Source organism: Colletotrichum truncatum (assembly GCF_014235925.2).
Source record: "Colletotrichum truncatum strain CMES1059 chromosome Unknown Contig_0009, whole genome shotgun sequence".
NCBI classification, from domain to species: Eukaryota; Fungi; Ascomycota; class Sordariomycetes; order Glomerellales; family Glomerellaceae; genus Colletotrichum; species Colletotrichum truncatum.
In genome coordinates, this window is record NW_027222406.1 from 213,799 (window position 1) to 235,812 (window position 22,014).

The 22,014-nt window shown below is 51.4% G+C and overlaps 5 protein-coding genes across 5 annotated transcripts; 2 read left to right on the forward strand and 3 right to left on the reverse strand.

Annotated features, from left to right (window-relative positions):
• Positions 1-5,494: 5,494 nt before the first annotated feature.
• Positions 5,495-7,071, reverse strand: CTRU02_212598 (uncharacterized protein; the record flags this gene model as incomplete). Its single annotated transcript, XM_036723570.1, has 2 exons — positions 5,495-6,527; positions 6,602-7,071. The coding sequence occupies 2 exons, from the start codon at positions 7,069-7,071 to the stop codon at positions 5,495-5,497; spliced, it is 1,503 nt and encodes a 500-aa protein (XP_036584846.1).
• Positions 7,072-12,128: 5,057 nt separating this feature from the next.
• On the forward strand, positions 12,129-14,345 carry CTRU02_212599 (uncharacterized protein; the record flags this gene model as incomplete). Its single annotated transcript, XM_070205880.1, has 3 exons — positions 12,129-12,756; positions 12,798-14,191; positions 14,244-14,345. The coding sequence occupies 3 exons, from the start codon at positions 12,129-12,131 to the stop codon at positions 14,343-14,345; spliced, it is 2,124 nt and encodes a 707-aa protein (XP_070060273.1).
• Positions 14,346-15,557: 1,212 nt separating this feature from the next.
• Positions 15,558-16,718, reverse strand: CTRU02_212600 (pheromone receptor 1; the record flags this gene model as incomplete). Its single annotated transcript, XM_036723568.2, has 2 exons — positions 15,558-16,042; positions 16,097-16,718. 2 exons carry the CDS (start codon positions 16,716-16,718, stop codon positions 15,558-15,560), a joined length of 1,107 nt encoding a protein of 368 aa, XP_036584844.2.
• Positions 16,719-18,127: 1,409 nt separating this feature from the next.
• Positions 18,128-18,682, forward strand: CTRU02_212601 (ssDNA binding protein; the record flags this gene model as incomplete). The annotated part of the gene is made up of 3 exons (XM_036723567.1): positions 18,128-18,405; positions 18,470-18,558; positions 18,630-18,682. 3 exons carry the CDS (start codon positions 18,128-18,130, stop codon positions 18,680-18,682), a joined length of 420 nt encoding a protein of 139 aa, XP_036584843.1.
• Positions 18,683-19,004: 322 nt separating this feature from the next.
• CTRU02_212602 (glutathione synthetase large chain) lies at positions 19,005-20,736 on the reverse strand (the record flags this gene model as incomplete). Its single annotated transcript, XM_036723566.1, has 4 exons — positions 19,005-20,028; positions 20,075-20,223; positions 20,270-20,345; positions 20,429-20,736. 4 exons carry the CDS (start codon positions 20,734-20,736, stop codon positions 19,005-19,007), a joined length of 1,557 nt encoding a protein of 518 aa, XP_036584842.1.
• Positions 20,737-22,014: the final 1,278 nt, after the last annotated feature.

A 22,014-nucleotide genomic window follows, 5' to 3' on the forward strand; every position in this document is an offset into this window, starting at 1 on the left:
CAGCCTCCGAGAGCTGAGGTTGACAAAAGGAGGAGGGGAGGGGGGTAGTAGAGGAGAAGGAAGGAAGACAGGGGTAGGGGTAGAGACAAGGAACAGGCCGGCTGTCGTGAGGTGGAGCACCAGCCCAGAGGTGATCAAACTATATAGACAAGGAGGAGGGTGTAATGCCGGAGGAGGAAACTCATGTGGGATGGATGTAGGTTTTTCTCCCCCAGGTCGCACTGAACGGGGAACCAGCGGAGAACATGTGCTGCTTGGCCCATCATAGATGCGTAATAAGGCAGCATCCAAGTCTGTGGCCGGTATTGTATGTGCATAGATGACGGGACGATACTCGTGAACGCAAGGGTTTATCAAACGGAGGGGAGTGAACTAGAGTTACAGTGGTCATATTCTCGACTCCCCCATCATGACAGTGAAGGCAAGGAACGGCAAGGTAAGAGGGTGCTGGGAGGTCGGGTATAGCTTTGGTATTGTTTCGCATAGTCAGTCCAATGTTCTGGCAATACGCAGCTTGTCTGGCCAAGATGCAGAAATCGAGCGGATGTACGGGAGATGAGAATCACAGCCATAGACAGATGATCTGGGAAAAGAAAGCTAAAAGAACAGGCCGTAGAGCGTGTGGCCAACCAAAATGATAAAGTCCACCTGGCGGCGCCATATGCGCCAACCTGTCTGCAGTTCTCGGCCAGAAGAAAGGCCAAGAGAAGTATCAAATCAACCATGTAACGTGAGTGGGCTTCTTCTATGGCTGACTCTGTTCGCAGCAATCCTGATCCAGAACTTGTCTGCCGTGCCAAGGATGTCATGGCCAACGAACAGACGGACGTGCAGTTAGACAGGGATCGACCGCGAATGGGAGCCACCGACGCGGAAGCACGAGCAAATGATTTACGGATGGGAAGAGATGTAAACTGGAGGCGGCTGGCGGTAAGTCGACGTCGAAGTTGAGGCGGCGCGTTCATCGTAAATTACAGGGACAGGGGGAAACCCCAGCATATCACACGAATAGCGTTAACTTGGATGGGGAACAAGACAATCAGGAACAGGGGAAACAGGAAAAGAAAAAGAAAGAAAAAAGCTGATGATGAAGGGGAGGACAAAAAGGAGGGGCCCGTGGGGCAATGAATGAGTATTGAGAGCAGATTGGATGAATCGGGGTTGACTGAAGGGCTTGGGATGAGAATGGGATGGGATGAAGGGATGACCGTTGGGAGGTTTAAGATTTGGAGGGGCGTGCAAGCTGGGAGCAGAGGTGACGTGACGTTAAAACCGGCATACGTGCCGTGCTACGGGTACACATGTATCTGTCTGTATATGTTGTAGTAATTGACGATAGGAACAGCAGCACACATACTTTGTAGCAGTAGCAGCCATCGGATAGGCAGGAACCAGCGCCAAGACACGGGTACAACGTCTGCATTTCTTGCCAATTACTGCGCGGCCCATGCACGGCAGGCAGAGCTAGGCCGCGTCCCGACTCAGCCAGTCCTGCCAGAAATGCCCCGAGATGGGCACGCATCCTGCCCTTTGCTGGGTCTACCAGTACGCCAGTACGCCAGTACGCTCTGGACGTGACAAGCGTGCAGGCCTGTTTACCCAGCCACGGCATGAATGAGCTCGGTGCGGTGAGTTGGCAAGGGCAAGGGTGAGCTTGGTCCCCGCTCTTGGTAAATCCCAATTCGTTACTAGCTGTAACTGAAGTTTGCATCTATACTAGTGTAGGCTCTTTCCTGTGGCTCACACATCATAGTGATGTGGAAATCACGTTCACCCAATTTGATCCCCAACTCTTGTACCTGCCACCGCCTTGTCGTTTATATTGCCGTAATAGGCAGAGGAAAATCAATTTGTTCAATATCTGCTCTGTATTCAGCATGAACTCGTATCCTGATCCGGACGTATCGGCCTCATGTGTGTGTGGTGAAATGCATTTGTGAATGCTTTCTTTTTCGAGGCGGCGCCGAGTCCAGTTCGACCGATGCGTTTCTTGTCCTCGCTGCACTGCTGCAATACCTGCAATACTTGCATATGATGGCCACCGGCTATAATATTGCAAACTGAAACAGGCTCGCTGCGGGATCGGTGGCGTCCACAAGACGGTTGCCCTTACCCGTACGGATATCTTACCGTGCATTGATTGCACTTGCGACCATACGCAAAGTTGCGTGTTGCCTGCAGGTCGCAGCCGTACGTATACACGCGGTTTCTTTCCGCTCTAAAAGATGAGAACTGCGCTCAGGGAGGTCACAACATGGGTCTGAAAAAGTCGCAATGGAGAAGATGGAAGTCGCACCAACGCGGCGGAACGAGACGAGGACGATCTGGTAGCAACTTCACTGGCGCCGTCGCCAATCCTGGCGTAGGCCCAGATGCCTGCCGGGTTAATCCCACTTTGCATTTCTGATCTAGCCGTATTGGGCCTAGTAGCATCCTGCCACTACCAATCGGCACCTCCAGGAATGAGAACTAAAAGAAGACGCTGCAGGAACACGTTGGGCGACGGATGAGAACAAGTTCTCTGCCGACGTCTAGGCGAGGATACATAATACTTCTAAGCCTCTAGCAACCTCATCGATACCACCTCGTCCTCATGGCACCATACACCACCTGGTGACCATCACACATTTCCGGTGTCCGTCTAATCAGGATGCCTGCCAACCTGCTCGTTTGAGGGAGAAAACCTCCGAAGCAAAAGTGGGCACCAGGAGAGACCAGGAGAGGAGACAGACCCAGTATCTCGTCTCCATCGATCGCCTGTGCTCCTCTACATAGTGTAATAGTGTTGTGAAAGACAGGGGCTACTGCCAACGTCTCTGTCCAGCCGATCGAGATGTGGAAGGAAAGGCTCGACGAGTTTCGCTGCGACCAGTCACCATCCCCAAGCCATCTGATCCAATTGCCTTGTTTTCTTAAATGCCGCCAGTGCAACACCCCAGAACTCTAAGGCCACAAAGTAAAAGAGCCGTTTACGCGAGTCTTCTCGCATCCCATTGTCTCGCGAAGGAGGCAACCGTTATGTCATAAAGCCGTCGTCGTTGGTAACTGAACCGCGGACACCTTCAACTTAGTTTTGTCCGATTGGCCCTGGGCAACTGACATGCCGTATTGGTTAGAGGCACTGCTGGTCTTGCGAACTTTGGCACTCGGCCTTACACACCCCAATTACGTCCAGTAGGTTGCATATCGACGAAGCCTCGTACGCTTTGTCCCATCCGGTTTTACCTGAAAAACAATGGCTTCTGGGGCAATAAGGCCGAACTGTTCTAGTAGTATAGGACCTCCACCAGTTTGTCATTGAAACCTCCTTTGGGTATTTTCACTCGGCCAAATATGGCTGATTGCACTCGAGAAAACGTTCCAGATGCTGTAGTTCCCTTTGAGGCGTCGCTGGTTAGACGCGTGAGAAATTGAGGCTCCACCCATTTCCTACGTCCACGCTCCAATCTCGCAACGAAAGAATTCTCTGCAAACCTTCTACTCGCCTTCTGCCCGCCCTATGCTTGACAACGTCACACCAACAATCAATAAAGTAGGATTCTGAGAGGAGTCAGATCGCACATCGTCATTGGAAATGACTATAATAGTGAATGGCTAACGTTGAACCGCGATCCACCCGCTCTGCGCCTCATTGCATAAAGGGGTTCCTCACATCCTTGCCCGGTTTGATACGAAGCGAACGCCTTACCGCATGAGTATCCCCCATTGCGATGATCCTGAAAGTTTTTCTGTTTTATGTTGTTTTAATTTTTATTCCATTCTGCTTTCCTTTCGCCTTAATCAATACGGAAATCTCCGCCAACTAGCCCAGAAAGTTTCTGAATCAAGCAGCCAAACTCAGCCAGGGAACCCAAGAAAAGAAACATGCCAATTTCCAGCGCCGCAACGCCGGACTTTCTCCCGCTGCTGTCCGGCGACTGACTAGTTGATCCCACTGCCGAAGCGCCGTGTCTGCGGACTCCCGTAAAACCAATGGCTTGTATACCCGGCCCAAGGATGAGTTTTCAGTCTGTCGTGGGGGGGGATGATTTTGTTTTTATTTTATTTTATTTTTGAATCATGCTCAGGAACGTTTCCAGCAAATTATCCTACCCGAACTGTCCTACCCCAGCCGGTTCGTCCGACATTGCGGGAAGGAAAGGAATTAAATCGTTCATATTATTCGCAAGAGGGTTGTCCCTGGCTGCGACCTTTGTCCACCATCCCGAAAAAAAAAAAATGCGAAACCCTAGATGAACCCTTATGGAAAGGGCCTTCACAGCCACGGGGTAGTTACAACGCTTTTGACTTATTCGAGCTTACCATGTAATACTTGCGCCATGTTCGACATTCGTCGGCCACACTCGTCATCTGGTGTCTGCCGCGTATTTTTTTCCTCCTTGAACCCAGCGCCGTTACCCCGGTATCACGAAACGAACCGACCTGCTCATCGCCTCACACACGGGGCTCGGTAAGGCAAAATGGAGGGAAGACAAGGGGGAAAGGGGGAGAACGCATTGGTCTCTGGCCTTGGAAGGAAGGATCTTCGCCAGGATCACCACTTGCCCGTTCTCCCCTTTTGGAACCGGCTCATCCAAAGCGGCGGGCCTGTCTAGCCCATCGAGGGGGGTTGCGCGTCTGAACATAGATCGGTCGCCTAGCTGTCAGCACTTTCTTGATCATCGGGTTGAGCGCGTCCCTATCCACCCATGGTCCTTCCGTGACAGTACTTTCTGAGCCCCCAACACCTTAAGCTCAGAAACTGTAGTAGTAACATCATGGAACTCCTCGGGCCGAATATGCTATGTGCACAATGGCGTTCATTGTAATGTTAAAGCCATTGTGGGCCGTTTGTGTTTCCACATCTGCGCCGGCGTGAAATTTTGGCTCAAGACTTACAAACAGCTTTGACACTCAAGCGGAGAGGAAACAACGAGTGATCTCACGGCTGTTCGTTCCAGTTACTTGACATTGTTCTCAAGCAAAACCCAACTCCACGTGGACGGCGCGGTTGTTGAACCGCTCTGCTTTGGCCATTGCATTGTTCGGCATGTGGCAAGATATGAACCGGTGAGCATCCGACTGGATTCTCATCTTGCGAGACTTGGAACTCGAGTGCAAGACGAATGAATACCGGACATGCCTCCGTGCCAAGTATAGGACGGCATTAACACTGAAAGACATCACTTTGGAGGCTTATCCCAGAGGCAACTTCCCGCTGACGGGTCATAGCAGGTATGTTCGCAACATGTATCATGGATAACTTGATTCAACACTAACAGTGCAATGTCAGTCGTAGTCACCAACACGGCGCAACCCAAGCGCCGGGGAGCAGTGTGAGGCCAACAATCTGCGTTGGCATGTGCCTTATGCATCGTCTGCTTGCATCACCTTTTTTTCCTATACATCTCTCGGCCCATATCGCCATGACAGCAGGCCTTCTTTCTTTATCCCCTAATTTCGTGAGGGGAGCACTTCGCATGAAAAGTCAAAGACTAGCCACTTCCAAGACCCATCATCTCTTCGAAACTCGGCTCGGTGGTCGATCCGTCGCCATTCTACCATGTCCCATGGCCTTGCCATTGCGGCTTGACCTTGAGCCTCGTTCCGGTAACTGCTTCTTCTTTCGCTTGAGGAGCCCACGGACAGTCTTGAATGGCAACACGAGCAGTGCGACGATGGCATAGAAGGGCATTGTGATTATTGCCCACACAGATTCTACCAGCCATTGCAGAAAACCCGGGCGGGCAACGCTGTTCTTGGCGGCCGCGGCAGCAAGAGCAATGGCGTCGTTCAAACGGGTATCAACGGCCGCAAAGCGCGACTCAGTCTGGAATGCAAGCACCGTAGCTTTCTTCTCATACCGTCGTACGGCACGGTTCAAGGCATCTAGGTCTGGCTGGATAGCATTGCGAACATCACGCGCAATAGCAGCCTCTTGTTTGACCTTGGAGTTGTCCGAGCTGCCGTTCTGTTTGATTGGCGTCGCTTGAGGTCGTGATTCTAACAACTCTAGCCTGGCCATCAACACCTTGAGTTGCTCTGGTGTAACAGATTCCTCCTTAAACGGGTTCGCGTGCACGTCGCGCTGTAAAGACAGCGTCCGGCACTGTACCAGCTTCATGAGATGTGACAACGGGCGAAGCTCTGCCGCCAACAGGAAGATTGTAAGGTTGTAATTTGACACCAGCCCCTCGGAGGGGCGGCTCAGCTGCGCGCGAATAGCATGTAGCAAGTAGGCGCCCAGCATGGGGAACATGAAGCACGACACAAGGGCCAGAATTTCATGCACCCACAACTCGGCCAGTGCGTCTTCCTTCTTCGTGTGCTGCGTGGCCTTCTGTGCCTGTTCCTGCACCGAGGACGTGGGCGTGGTGGGGACCTCGGACGCATCGTCATGGCTTTCGTTGGTTGCATGACCGTTCAAGGTCGACGCCGTCGACGAAGGGCTTCCAACCGCATGCTCATTCTCGCTCTCATCGTCAATAATAGCACTCACATTAACCTCTGCCCTAACGCGTACTGCCTGTGCCGAATGGTACCAGTTCCTGTTGTGCGGGTTGTGTTAGCGCATGGGCGACCTTCCTTCATACGGCGAGCCAACACAAGCACGGGGACTTACCATGGATTCGTCACGGACCAGTGCAGAAACACGGACGACAATCCAAGAAGCATTACGTCTGTCACAACGGCACTGCCATTATTGAAAAGGAGGCCGCCGACGGCCGGGAGAAGTGCGAATGCTAGAGGCACCGAGGCCCAATTCGACATGTCGTCAGATGACGTTACACCAGCGGGCCGGGGGTTCAGCAGATCCCTAGCCTCCACAAAGCTGTAATCTGACAGCGTTGAGCTCCTTCTCCTCTGGAGGTCTGCCCTCTCGACAAATGAGCTATCTGTTGATAGCTGACCGAACGGCGTCCGGCGCCGCATTTGTGGAGCGTCATCAACCGTCACGGCGCGTTTGATGGAGTGCCCCGGGGGGGCAGGTGATGGCGTCGCCCCTGGCGAGGATACTGTCTGCTTCCTACTGATATTGCTTGTCGCCGTGACCGGCGAGGTCGGACTTCGGGGGCCGTTCTCGTCGGACATGGCCAGATAGGTGTGAAGGTCGAGTTAATCCAGTGCAGGGTTTCTAATGCCGCTCGTTCCACCGGTTGCCTTTTATCGCTTTCGCTTATTCCTTGTATATTTTACTCGATCGTTACTCTAGATTCGGACCCGAGTCGGGCTCAAGACATGCGAGTCGTGAGTGGAGACAGGTAGTCGAGGGGTTTTGAGGATTCCTCGTCCGACACAACGCACGCCTTGAGGAAAATTGGGTATTTCTTTCGTCAGGACCTTCTTCTCCTAAGTAGGCCAACAAACGCAGTAACTTATTGACAGGTGATGAAAGGGAACGCAAGTGAGGAGAAGGGGGAAGAGGGGGGAAGCGGAGCGGCGTGGTGCCACAAGTCGTGGGTGTGTGTATGTGCGACCGAACCGGTTCAGTCGTTCAAGGGCGAGTGAAGCGCCACGAGCTGAGGGCTGGTCTGTCGCGGCGGGAATGGAGGTGGTTTTAGTTCGGACTGGTGGCGACTTGGATCGTCCCTGCCTTCCCTACCTAAGCTAGACACGGTGTTTAGCAGCTCGAGGTACCTAGAGCAGCTTTGAAGTGAGGCAAGGTACAATGCGGTGATTGGGCAGAGGTCAAGCCAGATGCTGCTCCAGTCGACGTCCCAAGCCGGGTACCTTTGGCCGAGGTAGTCGCACCGTTCCCGATCTCAAACATGGAATGGCAGTTGGGAGCTTGACGAATAGATGGATGCAATTTAGGTATGGTAGAAGGGGGAACAGGTCGAGAGTGAGTAGGAGGGTGGAGCTGGAGAGACCCGGTAAAGCTCAGCTATGGGCCAAAAACATTTAGACTTGCAGCTGGTTCAGCTGGTTGAGTTGCCTGTATGGGACTGGACTTCCTGCTGTTTCCTCCATCCATCCACTTGCCGCTTTCTGCATGCTGGGAGTGATGACTGCACTGCAGGGATGACATGGAGGAGACATGTATGATGCACCGCCAACGTCACCCCCACCCGGGCCGCTACTGGCTGCATCTGCCTTTCTCCAGATTCTCGGCAGGCTGTTCCCGCTGCCCTGCCTGCCTGCCTGCCCAACCCTTTGCTAGCCCTGTAGGCCCTGAAAGTCTCCACTGTGCACGCCGATCAGTCGGAAGAGCGTCTCCGCTGCGACCTCCCACCATCCGCAACCGCTGTAGTATACGTTCACGTCGTCGTCGTCGTCTTTTTGGGGGGTGGCTAAATATCATAATTTCCACTTCTTTTCCTTAATGATACGAAAATGTTCTCAATTATCGTCGACTTCGTCATCGTGTCATAAAGACTTGCTTAGCCCTGCGCCGCAGACTAGCGGCATTTGAAACAGCCATCTCATCTCGTGCTTTTGGCCCTCTCCCCCTGGATGATGATCCGGATCTTGAGTTACTTGCAGGACCAAAAGCCTGGGTGGAAAATCTATGTATCCATACATCTGCACATGACTACTTCATCTTAACCTTATTCCTCCTGCATCGTGGCTTGATCATGTAAATGACCTCGTGAACGGCGCTCAAGAGTATGATCGTCTCGGTATTCAGAGTACGATGTGCGAGATGCAGGTGCTCCGCCTCCCGAGCGCAGCCGAGTTGGTTGTGGCGGTAACTTGAACTAGCGACAACCTGACCGGAAAGGAAAGATGACAACATGCGTTTACATGTTGTTTTAGCATTCTTGCCTTTTTGTTCTCACCCAAGCACAACATACTCGTTTTTGTTATTGTGCGTGTGCCACAATCTACCAACCCACGGCCTTTTCCCCATCCGAATCGTTAATTACGGCCTGAGTGAACAAAAAGCAGGCCATTTAGCAGCTCGGCCCGGAATCTATCTCGTCCTACTCTTGCCCGAGGCTTAAAATCTGCAAATCGGTCATAAATCTTCCATCGGACGGAACGGCATCGTGACCTCAACATCACGGGGTCCGAAATTAATCTGAGTCGCATCATAGGCCGACTGAAGTGTCCGTGTCACTGACGAAACAGGACGTTATGATTAAGACAGGACTCATGACAACTGCTAGACTGCCAGTGGTATGACTACTGGCGCTGCTGGTTCGGATTGCGGGCTAGCCTGGCTGCCAAAATCTACTGTATTCGACTTAGGCTCCCGGCACAGCACCCTCAGACTATAATATATCACATATGTTTAGGCTAGAATGGGAATGTTAGACGTCGACCTTGGAGCTGACGAACTGACGAACGTTACGGAGATGGATAGGGTAGGGGTAGACTTTGGTCTTGAATGGCCCAGGAACAACCAGCATTGGACGTCTCTCGACTGCGTGCCCTGGCCAGAGCGTAGCAAGTTGTTGGATCCATATGTAGCGTCGCTACTCGGTGGTATAGAGAAGCCCAAGCATGACCAGTTTCCAAGTCGAATGTTAAGCAGGCTCTTTCAATCTTTCAACCTTCCTCTTTTGATATGGATCCAAGAAACTTCCATCTCTTCCAGGATAGAAGTGGATCTGAAATATGTCTGAGAGTCGGGTGTTAGAACGGAACCCCGCAATTATTCTGCTGAATATGGCAGTGTCTCATGAATACATACCGCAGCCACGGGTGCAAAACAAAGCCAAACAAATCAAATGCTGTAGTTGGAGACGAAATCACATAATAGATATACAGATGACCGAGACATGTACTCTAGTTTTGCCTCCACAGCGACATCATCTTCCAGTCATAGAGCGCCGTCACCCAAGTTTTGGGTGACGGAACACCTGCGTGCAGTCGACTGTCTCACTTGTACAGTATGATCGACCTGGGGAATGCCCTCTCCACCTGAACGGCTCATATGAGAATAGAAAATACCTGATCGAGACACGGAAAGCTCCATCCTTCGCTTTCAAGGGAGGAAAATTCGCGGGTAGGCGTGCTCCTTCAGAAATAACTGCACTCAATCTGCAACGGGAAGGACAACCAACTGAGACAACATCGATCCAAGGTAGGCAATTGCAGTAAAAATTAACCTCATCCCCTATTCAATGTTTCGAAACTCCGCCTTGCAAGTTTAAAAGAAAAAGAGACTTGGCGAAGCCTGGGTGGTCGAACTCGATGACATTGGAGTATGTGGTTTTTTTTAGGAGGTTCTGGTATGCTGCGAAATAGTCATCCTTTCCCTATCACCCTATCTCCCCAGTGCCCGCTAGACAAGGGCCACCGCCAGGTACTTCGTAAGGTTGTACCGTATCTAAGCAGCTAAACTAACCTGCATACAGGGGATGCTCAGATTGGCGGAATCACCGCCCCGCTAGCCTTACCTGAGTTGCCTGAATTGGTACTCCAATTTGTGGTTCGACTGATAGATCTCTCGAATCTAAGAGCGCCTATCTCGGGGTGCCTGGAAGATCAGCGTTCCTTTTGGGTGCTTATTTCTCGATACGTAGGCATGCCTTGAGCCAGCTGGAAAGTTCGATGGAGTGGAGTCGAACATGCGTACTAAGGCGGCAATGTATTGACATTTAATTTACCAGCTAGTCAAGCTCTTTCAGCACCGCAAAGTTGAACAGCATCCCGCCATATCCGTAAGTGTGAGATGGGCCGCACAGACACCTTGGTTGCGAGGGCGTTTGGTTGGTCACCATGCACCAGCAGGAAGACGGGAGCAAGAAAGGGTGTGGCGTAGGGCTCGTCGGCAGCGCCGCTCCCTCGTTGCACCCCTTTTTTTGGTCCATCCCTTACACACTCTTCTAAATTGGAGTATTGAGAGCGAACCACAGAGGGAGCAGCGCTTGGGGTTGCTTTTTGAAAGTGTGCTAAACTAGTGGTTGATGAGCGTGCTCGGATCGTATCATATCGTCGTCCGTCTCCCCCGCGGCAGCGCAGTTTCCAGGGTGCCGAAAAGTAGGGCTACACTGCTTTTATTGTTAAGTTTTACTTATTGGTAGAATGCGCCGCAAGGTGTCAACGGGCGAGTTACCATGGCGTGAAAAGGCGTCTGCCGGTTCAGGAAACCCAGTTCAACCCTAGCTGTTTGTGGCTCGTCGAGCAAGGGGAACCAGGATGATTTGATGGGGCCTGTAAATATAGTGCGTCACCTGGAGCCAGGAGGAAAGGTTACCCAGCCGCAGCGTGACCAAAAGATGACTGGTAGCCTGGTTGAAAATCTCTGCAACGTCCAAAATGGACAATTTAAAGCACCATGGCTGGTGAGCCGGAAAGACAGGGTCTTCCTGCCAGGCTGAGGAGCTTCCGGGATGGCTGCAAGTTATGAGGTTGGTTGGAGCAAGGTCGTCATCATATATTTGTTGGGATGGGGATGGTTCGTTGGTGAGCAAGCCCTTATCTCATCTCGACTCCTTCTTTCTCGTTCTTGCTTTTTTCCCTTAATTATTTTTTTTGGGTGGTCGTGAACCTCCTTGCCTCCACTGAGCGACGCGTGAGTGGAAGTTCTGGAACTGTATCTGAGGACCAAAACTGCAAGACGGAAAGGCCGACTGTCAAAGAGGTCATCTTCTCTCCTCCGCATCAACCAAGGACATTTTTTTTTTTAAAAAAAAAATCTAGTAGTTGTCAATCTTTTCTATCCTCGATTTCTCTTCGAAAAACTTTGGCGGCCAACGTACACGACGCAGAATTCTAACCCTCAACCGGGGTGTGTTTTTCACCAACAAAAAAGCTCCTGGGAGGACGCCCAGAATCGACAGCTACCCACGAGAACCCATCAACCGTTCGGCAGGAAGTCAGTGCAGGAAGTGACGAGGGAATCGAACATTTGTCAAATCGGACGGGTGTCGGCTCATCGCACGAAGTCAACGACTGTAGCGACACAAGAGTCAACTCTACCAGACACTGTGGAGCAATCGGACTTTGTCTTTTCATCAGCAACTACTACCACTCTACCTTTTGCTATTGAAGGGAGCATCTCATCTCGGCAGGATCCAGCATAAGAGCAAATGTGCAAGCACATATATCCATACATACTTGCATACACCCAGTAGGTGGCAGGTCCTGCATCAACGCAGGCTGTGAAGCCCCCAGGACCAGTAAAAGCTTGGAGACTGGCCTGCCTATGGGAACTTAGGGAAGGCATCCCTAGCCTCTAAGATTTGAGCTATCCCAAAATGCCGGGACTGAGACTCAGGGCACAATCACAGGCTAACCCAATTTCGGCGACTCCCCTTTCGCCCCTGAACGCACGCTCCACCTTCCCTTTGCTGTTCCCCAGCAGTTGGCCGCTTGGTCGGGTGCCATTTTTCGCCAATAGTTGGCCGTCAGCCACCAACACGAGCTGCTGCTCCAACAGCAATCCACACCCTTCCGCTAGGGTCGCTTCAGCGTTGTTGTCCAAGCCGCCAAGGAGAAGCACCAGTTTTCGCTCTTTCTTGCCAGGACGAAGCGCAATTGGCCGCATAACACTCGACTGCATTGAGAACACCACCACCACCATCTCCTCTTCCTCCCTTGAAGCAAAACCTAAATTCGCTGTCCGAGCTATCGTCGTTGCTGCCGCCGCTACAACCGTCCCCAGGCTTCTGCATTTCTTTGTCCGAGGCCCCACCCGCCTAGCTGCAAACCTAATCGTTCAACTGCACAACTCGAACCTACGCCGCCTTCTCCCCAATCACATCCCATCGCCGCCTACTCGACTTGTGCTGCCACTTCAATCGAAGTCTTCGTCGTCGCTACTGCCGCCGCTTAAAGAGGCCCTGGCGACCTCTACGAGCCTGGCCCTGGCTTTCCTGCAATCTCGTCCTCGACTACCAGCCCAGTACTCCACCGTGCCCCGTAAGGCCGTCGACCTCTCGGCGGCCTTCCTCGAACCATCTTTCCCACGGCTTCCCACGCGAGAATCACCTCTCCGCCTCCGGATCCGGCCACCTTAGATGCATCCGCCAACCCTCGCCTTGCCACGCTATCGCAGCAGCCTACCTATCCCGGCGCTTCGCCCGAGCTTGATCAGCCAGTAGCCGCTGCCGGCCTGCCCCAGGCCCGCAGTCCATCACTCATTCGCAACTACGACCCCAAAGACTACTTTCTGCACTCTCCCTTTCGAAATCGTGCAGCCTCCTCCGCCGCTCGTCGACTCCCTCACCTTTCGGCTGCTCGTCTCTGGAACCCTACTAATTCCACACCAAGACTTCCCGAAAAGAGAGTCCGCAAACGACGTCCATCAACGCCAGCCCCTCCCGCAGTTCCCCTAACCCATCCGACTCTCGATCCCTCTTCCGTCGATCCCTCTGACCCCCTGGGTATCGGCGCCGGTGACTACCCGCTTTTGACTCTCCCCGAGCAGCTCCAGACGAGGCACTCTACATCCAACCGCGCAAGCCTGCAGGTCGATAGGAAAGCCGAACATCGCATCAGCCTACCGAGATCGCTTCGTCATTCGTACGACGGAAGGAGATCCGGCGACCCCTCTCCCACTTTTCCCGACCTCGATTCTAGTCTAGCCGACGACAAACACTATACCTCTGTGGAACCAAAAATTGATTCCCGGGTAACGGGTGTACACTCCGTCGTTCGAGATTTCGCCGTCATCGACAAGGGCAAAGGCAAAGCAATCATGGAGCAAGGTACTGAGGGACAGGCGCGAGGCGCATCCAAGGATCTAGAACGTGGGCCCGATGTTCTCCCACGCCTTTCGAATGTTTCAGCCGGCGACGGTATCGGTTCGGCCATTTCCTCATCCAATTCATCAATTATGGGAGAGGAATTGCCGCCAGACCTTGGCGAAGAATGGGGACCTCAACATCCGTGCTTCCCTCACCTGAACCCACACGTCCCCATCGATTCTCTGGAGTACCAAAATACGCGAATCATTCGTGTACGTAGAGATTGGTTGTTGGAAGGAGACCTAGCCCCGACATTCTCCAACTTGTACCCCGAGATTCTTGATCCGGCCGGTTTGTCAGAGCAAGAGTTTCGCAGGATTATTGACAAGCTTAACGGGGAGCTCGTGCCAATCTTCAGCCCGTACAACTGGAGAAATATGATTGACGGCGTTTTGGGGCTGGTGACTGGATGGCTGTGGGACGATTTGGGATTTACTGGGGTTAAGGCCCGGTTGAAGCGCCTGGAACGCTGGATCGACCAGTGGAACCTGGAGATGGAGAAGACTGTTGGCAACGACGATACCTCAATGGCACCGCGCATAATCTCACTGCGGCGGACAGGCTATATGACTGTAAGTTTTATGCTATATACTCGAAGCGCTAACATGCTAATTATGCTTCTAGCTGGACATTCAAATCCCAGATCCAGAAATTGCCCCGGCTCCAAGCACTCCTGGGGGATCGGGAAATATGCCAATGGAGCCTGCGGCTGCTGTAACGGCATAATCTTGACACCGAACTGGCGAGCATCACACGGTTTTGCTTTGCTTGCGCTTACGCTTTTCTCTTCGAATTTGCTATTTAACCGTACACTCTTTCTAATATCGGACTTGGCGCATCCTAGACCCAGGAAGCACCGCCGACATGAGTTTACACGACCATAGCCTAGCCCTCACGGGCTCTCGATATCTTTTTTTTTACGGGGATTCTTTTCACTTTCCCACCTACCACTACTACCTTATACCAAAGGCATGGCGCGGAGTTCAGGGTCCCTTGGTTGGGAACGCTTACGAATGTGATTCGACGACTTTTTTCTTGGTTTCTCGGCTGATTCAGTCTTTTTTATCCTATCTATTTTATTGACAAGGTAGTCATTTTGAGTTTGGAAGGGGACGTAAAGGAGATAACAGAACACGTCCATAAAATGGACAGACGATGGCTGGGAGAGAGAGGCTGCTCGCGCAAGGGGCTCTATACTTGGCGGCAGGCAAAGTCAGGAGCTGCTATAATTTTTGTAGATACCTAGGAACTCAGGTCTTTTTATTGAATGGTTTCTCAATTCTGAAATCCCCTTTAAATCAGGGTAGACTTGCAAAAATCATTTCCTGGAAAAACAGGAGAACATGTATATTGGCTTTCCAGGTCTAACCATGGCGCGAAACATGAACTTCTCATTCTGTGAAACTAAGCGCCTCCCACTTAACTAATTGCCAATGGCTTTTTTCACTCATTCATTTTTCCCCCCCCCCCTTCTTCATAAGTACGGCTAACACAAACGGTGGTGGTTTTTACGTCCGAAGTAGGCAATGACAGATTGATAGCTTATTGACCCGTGATTCCTAGGTTGACTACGTGACGAGTTTGTAGATTGGAAAGAGCACTACTAGCAGCTGGAGTTTCTTCGGGAAAGATTCGACAGAGGAAAAACCGTATAGTCTTTGAGAAAGGTACGTCTGGAGCCGACAACCACGCAAGGTTCTGGCTTCGTGAGGTCGTCCTCGGCACGATGTGTCAGGTTACATGAGGAGCTTTCCACTGATGGTAACATCGAGCTCAGGAGAGTAAGGAGGCGGCGACGACGATGTTGAGCTCTGTAACTGCGATATGCGACTGATATCGGCATCTCGGCGGAAGTCTTCCTTAGCAAGCTCCGCCGCTGATGATCTGGTATATACCTTATTAGTGACTTCGTGCCTGTAACATGGCGAGAGCCGATACTTACGATAGCCGTGGCCTCAATGGGCCTAAGTGGTCCGGCCTCTCATTTGGGCTGGAATTGTCACGCAGGCTGTTGAAGAGGCCGTCGAGACGCATGGCGCGCTTGCAACGGCGGTAGTAGTCTTTAGTATCGCTTGTGAAGCCGAAGAACACAAAGACCATGACGCCTGTTGCAGAATACAGGTAGTCAAAGTTGAGCTCAACAAACGGCATCTGGTCGGATGTATACAGTATAACAGAGTCCCACGGCCAGGGGTTGTTTTCGTAGTGAACTTTTCGGAAGTTGAATTGCTGCCAAGAATAGTATGAGATGATCTCGTGTACATTATATACGCAGATTGGTACGAGGGCCGGGAGTATAACGTAGGTTATCATGAATAGAAGACGGCATCTAGTACGATTTAGTCTTCCAGCAGCTGAAGTGTCTGATGCGATCGCCGAGCGAGTAATCGGCTCAATTTCTAGGTAATTTTTCCAGGCGAGGACTGCAGAGCTCTGTCAGCGAGGAACGAGCTTCCTTTGTGTCGGACTCGGCTTACTTGAGTAAGAAGCTGCTAGTAGAGCTAGGGGTGGGCTAGGGAGCAGAAAGAAAACAGTGAATGGCCAACTTGGTGTGGCACTCCATAAGCACCCTTTAAGAGGACCGATGATGTATCTCTGAGTCGATAGAGGGTACAGCCATCCCATCTGAATGATAGGGAGCGGGAAAATGATTGAGAACTGAAGCCACATCTTCCTGTGCTTCTCGGTGATACTCACAGGGCCGACCCGCAACAATTTCACCTGCTGGGCGAGATTCTGCATGATGGCTATGGCCGACGTTAGGAAGATAGTCGATGCTGTTTGATAAATGTAAGGGTGGACATCGCACCAAACATGCCCTTTCCACCAGTTTTCGACGTTGTTATCGCGCCAGATGAGAGAGTTGACGATTGTGAGGGCATTTAGGACAATGACCGTACAGACGAAGACTGCTGCTGCGAATTCGCCGTGATGGGCCAGGTACTTGAGCGGCACAACGCAGACCAGGTTAGCAAAGAAAGAAAGAGTTACCCGGAATACGAGGTTAACTGTCAAGTCGTCTCTTGCATAGGGTGCCACTGGCTGTAGAGGAATTACTTCGACGGTGCGTGCCACCACTATATATGACGTAGGCGCCATTGGCGGGAATAATAGCTGCCAAGTCGACTGTGATCAGGTGCGGTCAAGTACTAAATTGTAGTAACGCATCGATTTATTGCGACCGGCGCACGATGATATCGCTCCTTATATTAGGAGATCACTATCTGGTAGAGGGAGTCGAAGACCATTAACAGACTGCGTAGCAAGCTGGTAACATAAGCCTTGAATCTTACCGAACCGGGACTGACTGTAATAAAATTGAAAGAGGGACTTATAGATCAAATTCAGCTGTCCATAGTATTATGTTGCTGAAGAGATCGAGGCCACAAGACGCTGCTGGGAAAAGTAGCTGGTGAGGCAGATGGAAACTGAAAGACGACGGCTTAGAGCGTGAACGAAGGGCGCATTTTCTGTAGAATGGGTTTCCGTGCAGAGCCCAAGACCTATTGCAGCCTCTTATGTTAAGATCTAAGAACACATTTCTGAGCAGGGACGCACAAGGTAAAGAGGGGTTAGACAAGGGCATCGTTATCCCGACCCTCTTCATTCATTCTGGACCAGTGCAGGACCCAAAACACTGTTTTCCATCAGTCTAACCGGATTTTCGTATTTCACACAATGCCACGATACGGTTCAGGCCTCGGCTGATGAACAGCCTAGAAGTGGCGTTTCCATTTGAGAAGCCTGCCCAACATCTGACGATGTGACAGGTCAGGGTCCGAATATGACTGATGCGAATCACCACTGAGCATGGGTCGTCACAAATGGGATCTCATCTCGAAAAGTTACAGTGTAAATTCGCTTTCAGTTTGAGGCGTATAGTCTGTCCAGCCCAAATACCGATGAAAAAATTTATCTGCTGTATGCTAGCAGGCGTCTACAAACAACATGACCCGGTTCTCTAAGTCGAAGAGTGGTAGGTTGCTTTCTTAGCCCACGAGTCGCTGTCAAATGATTACAAAACTCAGTTTTACGTGCTGAAATCCAATAAATCGACCATATACAGCTCCAGTAGTAATAGGACAATATAGAGGGGATTGTCAGACTATAATCACCAGCGGTGTAGTTGACCCTGCTGTAGTATTGCTGTCGTTAAGCTAGAGTGCTGGTAGGTATCCAATTAAATACAGGGGTAGCCTCATAATTCGAGATATGACTTTAGACGTATGATAGGTTCAATAAGGAGAATGTTCTTCTAACGAGTTACAATTAGAGATCTGACACCCCTAGAGCACGGACCACAAGGCATTGGGAGGCAGAGTGCCCCCCTTGACCGCGTCGCGCGGCGCGAGCAAACCGAGAGCTCCTGGATTGTCGTGTTCGAAATACCATCAGCTTTCAATTACGAAACACCATACCACCCACACTCACTGTCCTCTTTTCTCTTCGGTCTCACCTCGTCCACTCCTTTCAACACACATAAACGCACGAAAATTTTAACCGTAAAAATGTCCGCCGCCGCCCTCTTCCGTCGCGCCACCGCCGCTCCGCGCATCGCTCGTGCTTTTAGCACCTCCCCCTCCCACAACGTCGCCCGCATTACCATCGTCGGCAACCTCGCCGATACCCCTGAGCTTCAGGCCACCAGCACAGGCCGTGAGATTCTCAAGTATGCGGTCGCCAGCAACAGCGGTTCCAAGGACAACCGCCAGACCAGCTGGTTCCGCGTCACCAGCTTCGAGCCTGAGGGTCCCCGCCGTGACTTCCTCCAGAGCTTGCCCAAGGGGTACGATTGAGATGTGCACTTTCACCAGAGAGGTTCGATTGACTGACATTTAAACCACCTGCAGATCTCTCGTCTATGTCGAGGGCGATGCTTCCATGAGCACCTACCAGGATGCCGAAGGAAAGACCCGCAGCTCTCTGAACGTTGTTCAGCGTATGTTTCCCACTTTCCCATTGATCGCGCCCATTAGATTTCTTCAACTCAATTTCCTGACACATCTGCAGGCAACATTGAGGTCCTCAGACGCCCCCAGACCGGCACCTCCGCTAGCGAGTAAACATGTCTTTCAGTGGGATGAACCGAGTTCCGATCATGTTGAACGACGACGACGACGAGAGCCCCTCCGGATGTTGACCTGACCGGCCCCTCTCCACTCTGTATTGGGATTCCTTTTGTGTGAAATGACTGACAAATCGGGCCTGTCGAGGCGTTTTGTACAAAATTTTGTTTTTAGGATGATAATTGATACCACGGGTTGCTGCTCTCGAATGCTTTGATCTACGTGATACGGTGACCCACCTGTCTTCACACATGGTCGTATGCCCATTGCTATTAAGCATGACAAGCTGTAAAATTCCAAATCTATAATCTTCTTACTCTTAAACAAGTCTGCAGCTGTCCATGCACCCAAAGCCAGCGGCCACACCGCCCTCGTTGCTCGTGTCGCCCTTGGTACGCAGGAGATAGCCAGCCTCCTTGTTGTGAAGGACCTCCCCAGTGCCTTGGTTCCAGACAGTCGTTCCATAAATACCAAGCTCGCAGATAACACCGCCTTCCTCGAGATTGCCGTTTCGCAAAATGATGTTGTCCTGCTTGGGAGGAGTGATCAGCTCCATCAGAATGTATGAGCCCCAGTGAGATTCGGGAGTCTTCTTCAAGAACTCGGGAATATCCTCGCGGTAATGGTTGTTGCCACCACCCTCCCGCTGCGGCTTCAAGACATAGTTTTTGCAAAGTTCCGGATCCTGTGCGATCTTGCGCGCCTGGAGACCAGCATCCGTGTTGTCCATCGGGAAGATATTAGTAAAGGTCTGCCAAACCTCCGCCGTTTGAGGAGAATCGTCAGGGATAAAGCGACCTAGAACCGAGGGCGAAGATCCTGATCTCGGCGTGGCCAGAACCTGTTGAATCTTCTTGCTGCCCGCAAGCTGGGTCAAGACAGTTGGGCACTTGATCGCCGACGACCTCTCCAGGTGGTAACGGGCCTCCCAGGCGCTCTGGTCGGGGTAGTCTGACGGGTCATACCAGCATCTCAGGTAGGCGACGGCGACCTCAAAGACCTTGGAAGGGTCCCTGGGAACCTTGTAAAGTAGCTGGCGCTTGGGGGTATCGGCAACCTCGGTATGCTGCAGAAGCTCGGAGAAGGGGATGCGGAAGACCTGGACAGGATCGGGAGAACTGGCAAGGGCATACTCCAGGTGGCGCTGATCAAAAATGTTGCGCTCGCCACCCTGGACAACGAAGACAACGCACTTCTTGTGGCCTAATTCAGATGGCCCGTACAAATCAAAGGCCGCACGAATACCCCCGGCCAGGCCTTGGACGCTCTGATTTTCGGGCAGGTCAAGGGCTCCCGACTCGATTGGACGGTTCAAGAGGGGATATTCTGCAACAGAGAGGAACCTGCCAATGTTAAACGAGGAAGTACCCAAGGGCAAGAGAAACTTACTTATGAAGCAAGGAGGTTCGAGACGAGAGACCTCCGAAAGATGAGGCTATCGTGTTGAATTCCACTTGCTTGACCTGACTTCTGGGTTCGTTTGCTGAAGTATCTTGATGAACGAGATAATCAGATCTGAAGAGTCCAAGAGAGAGGCTCTTTATTTGTGTTAGTTTAGCCCTCTCAAACTACGAATGAACATACCTGAGTATATCCCTCCTTCTTAACTCGCACATGAGTATCCCACAACTTGCTGATGAAGTCATCGCCGCTCTTCACCCTACACCATGTCAGATACACAGTTTGGGACAAGATGCACCCGCTGTTGGCACACAGCTGGGCAAATTTGAAGGCTTGTCTCACTCGTTAACCATATCATTCAGAAACTGTTCATCTCTGCTGATAGCCGCATAAAGCTCGTTATAGGTCGTTTGAACAGATCTTGCCTGGGCGAAGCATTGCTTAGGGAAAGGACTTGGGAAGAGCGTCACGGGTACATTGACTGCCAAGATGCCTTTCGGGTCCGCTTCGGCTGATACAACGGCAGGAGGTGGTCGGACAGATAGGCCGTTACCGATAGCCCAGTCCTTGACAGTCTGTACAAGAGCATCCTGCTCTGACTGAGAAAGCCGAGGTGGATATTGCTCATTCGTGGGGGTAACACCTGTCATATTGTCGCTGTGATAAGAGAGTGATTCTTTGATGCAAATGAAATGGATTCGACTCCGGACGAACCCTCCCAGGATTATTCGTATGAGTTTTTGATAGAATTGGTACCGAGAATTGGAGGAGAAGTATTTTTTAGACGCAATTGAGTGATTGATAATCGATGCACGATTTCGAAAGACGAGGGAGTTGACTAGAATGCTGAGAAATCGGTAGTATAGGTGGGGCTCTAGACGACAGCCCTCACAACACAGGTAATTGTGACTGAATGCTGAAAGTATTCGCCTGCGCTCACCTAGGCTCTTTAGGCGGCTTTTGTTACCCCTCACAGGGTGGGCAGCTCAATTATCGTAGTCTCACGATGTATTTGACAAGATCTACCCGCCTTAGGTCCTGAGCGCCTAAATGATCGGAGGGGCACATTGACAAGAGGGGAGGAGTCGATTGCCCCACCATGAGCACTCGGCGACTAGGTTTTCCAGGAAAGAGCGATCTTGGTCTGTACAATGCACGTAAGACGTGATCAGTCTAAATGGACCAGCGAAAGTACACAGGTATCCCCAGTGATTAACTCGAACCCAAATTTGAGGCTATTTCACCATTAATTATTTATTTAATTACCTAAGATTACTTGAGATGTATATTTTTCAATCATAACTCAGTCATTTGCGAGAACTTGCCCCTGCATTCCAGCAATCGCATGTGAAGGCAGTACAAGTACAATTGTTGCGCTCTGTATCTGAGCCTGTCTGACCCCTCCCCACATTTTTTTACTTCCTGCCTTATCCAAACAGCAACTTATCTTAACACCGATAGGTCATCACGTGCTGATGGAATAAGAAGTCCAAAAGGGAAGTTCCAATTGGCTCACCAAGAGAACCTTGTCACAGTCTCTAGTGTTCCATAGAAGCTGCCTATTGATGAACTTACCCTGCTGAAGCAACTGCCCGTACCTTTCTTGTGGGCGAAACCAGCACAGAACGCTCAGAATGGGAAAAGTGGTGTTGTTGGTTGGAAGAACTAACTAACTGGCTAGAGGGCTGTGGAGGCTGGCTAAGACCAGTGGTGGCGGCCGTCAGCCCACGTGACGGGCCGGCGAGGCCTGCCACCCACATTTCTTAGGTGCTCTAATTTTCCCAAGTGATTGAGGAAGGTGGGGCGACAACGGTTACTTTCCTTTACGACTTCAACTAGCTAACGCGTCGTGAATATTCAGAAAACGTTGCTTTTCTTTTCTTCCTTCCACTCTACACAACACACCAAGTCGGCCTTTAGGTGGCGCT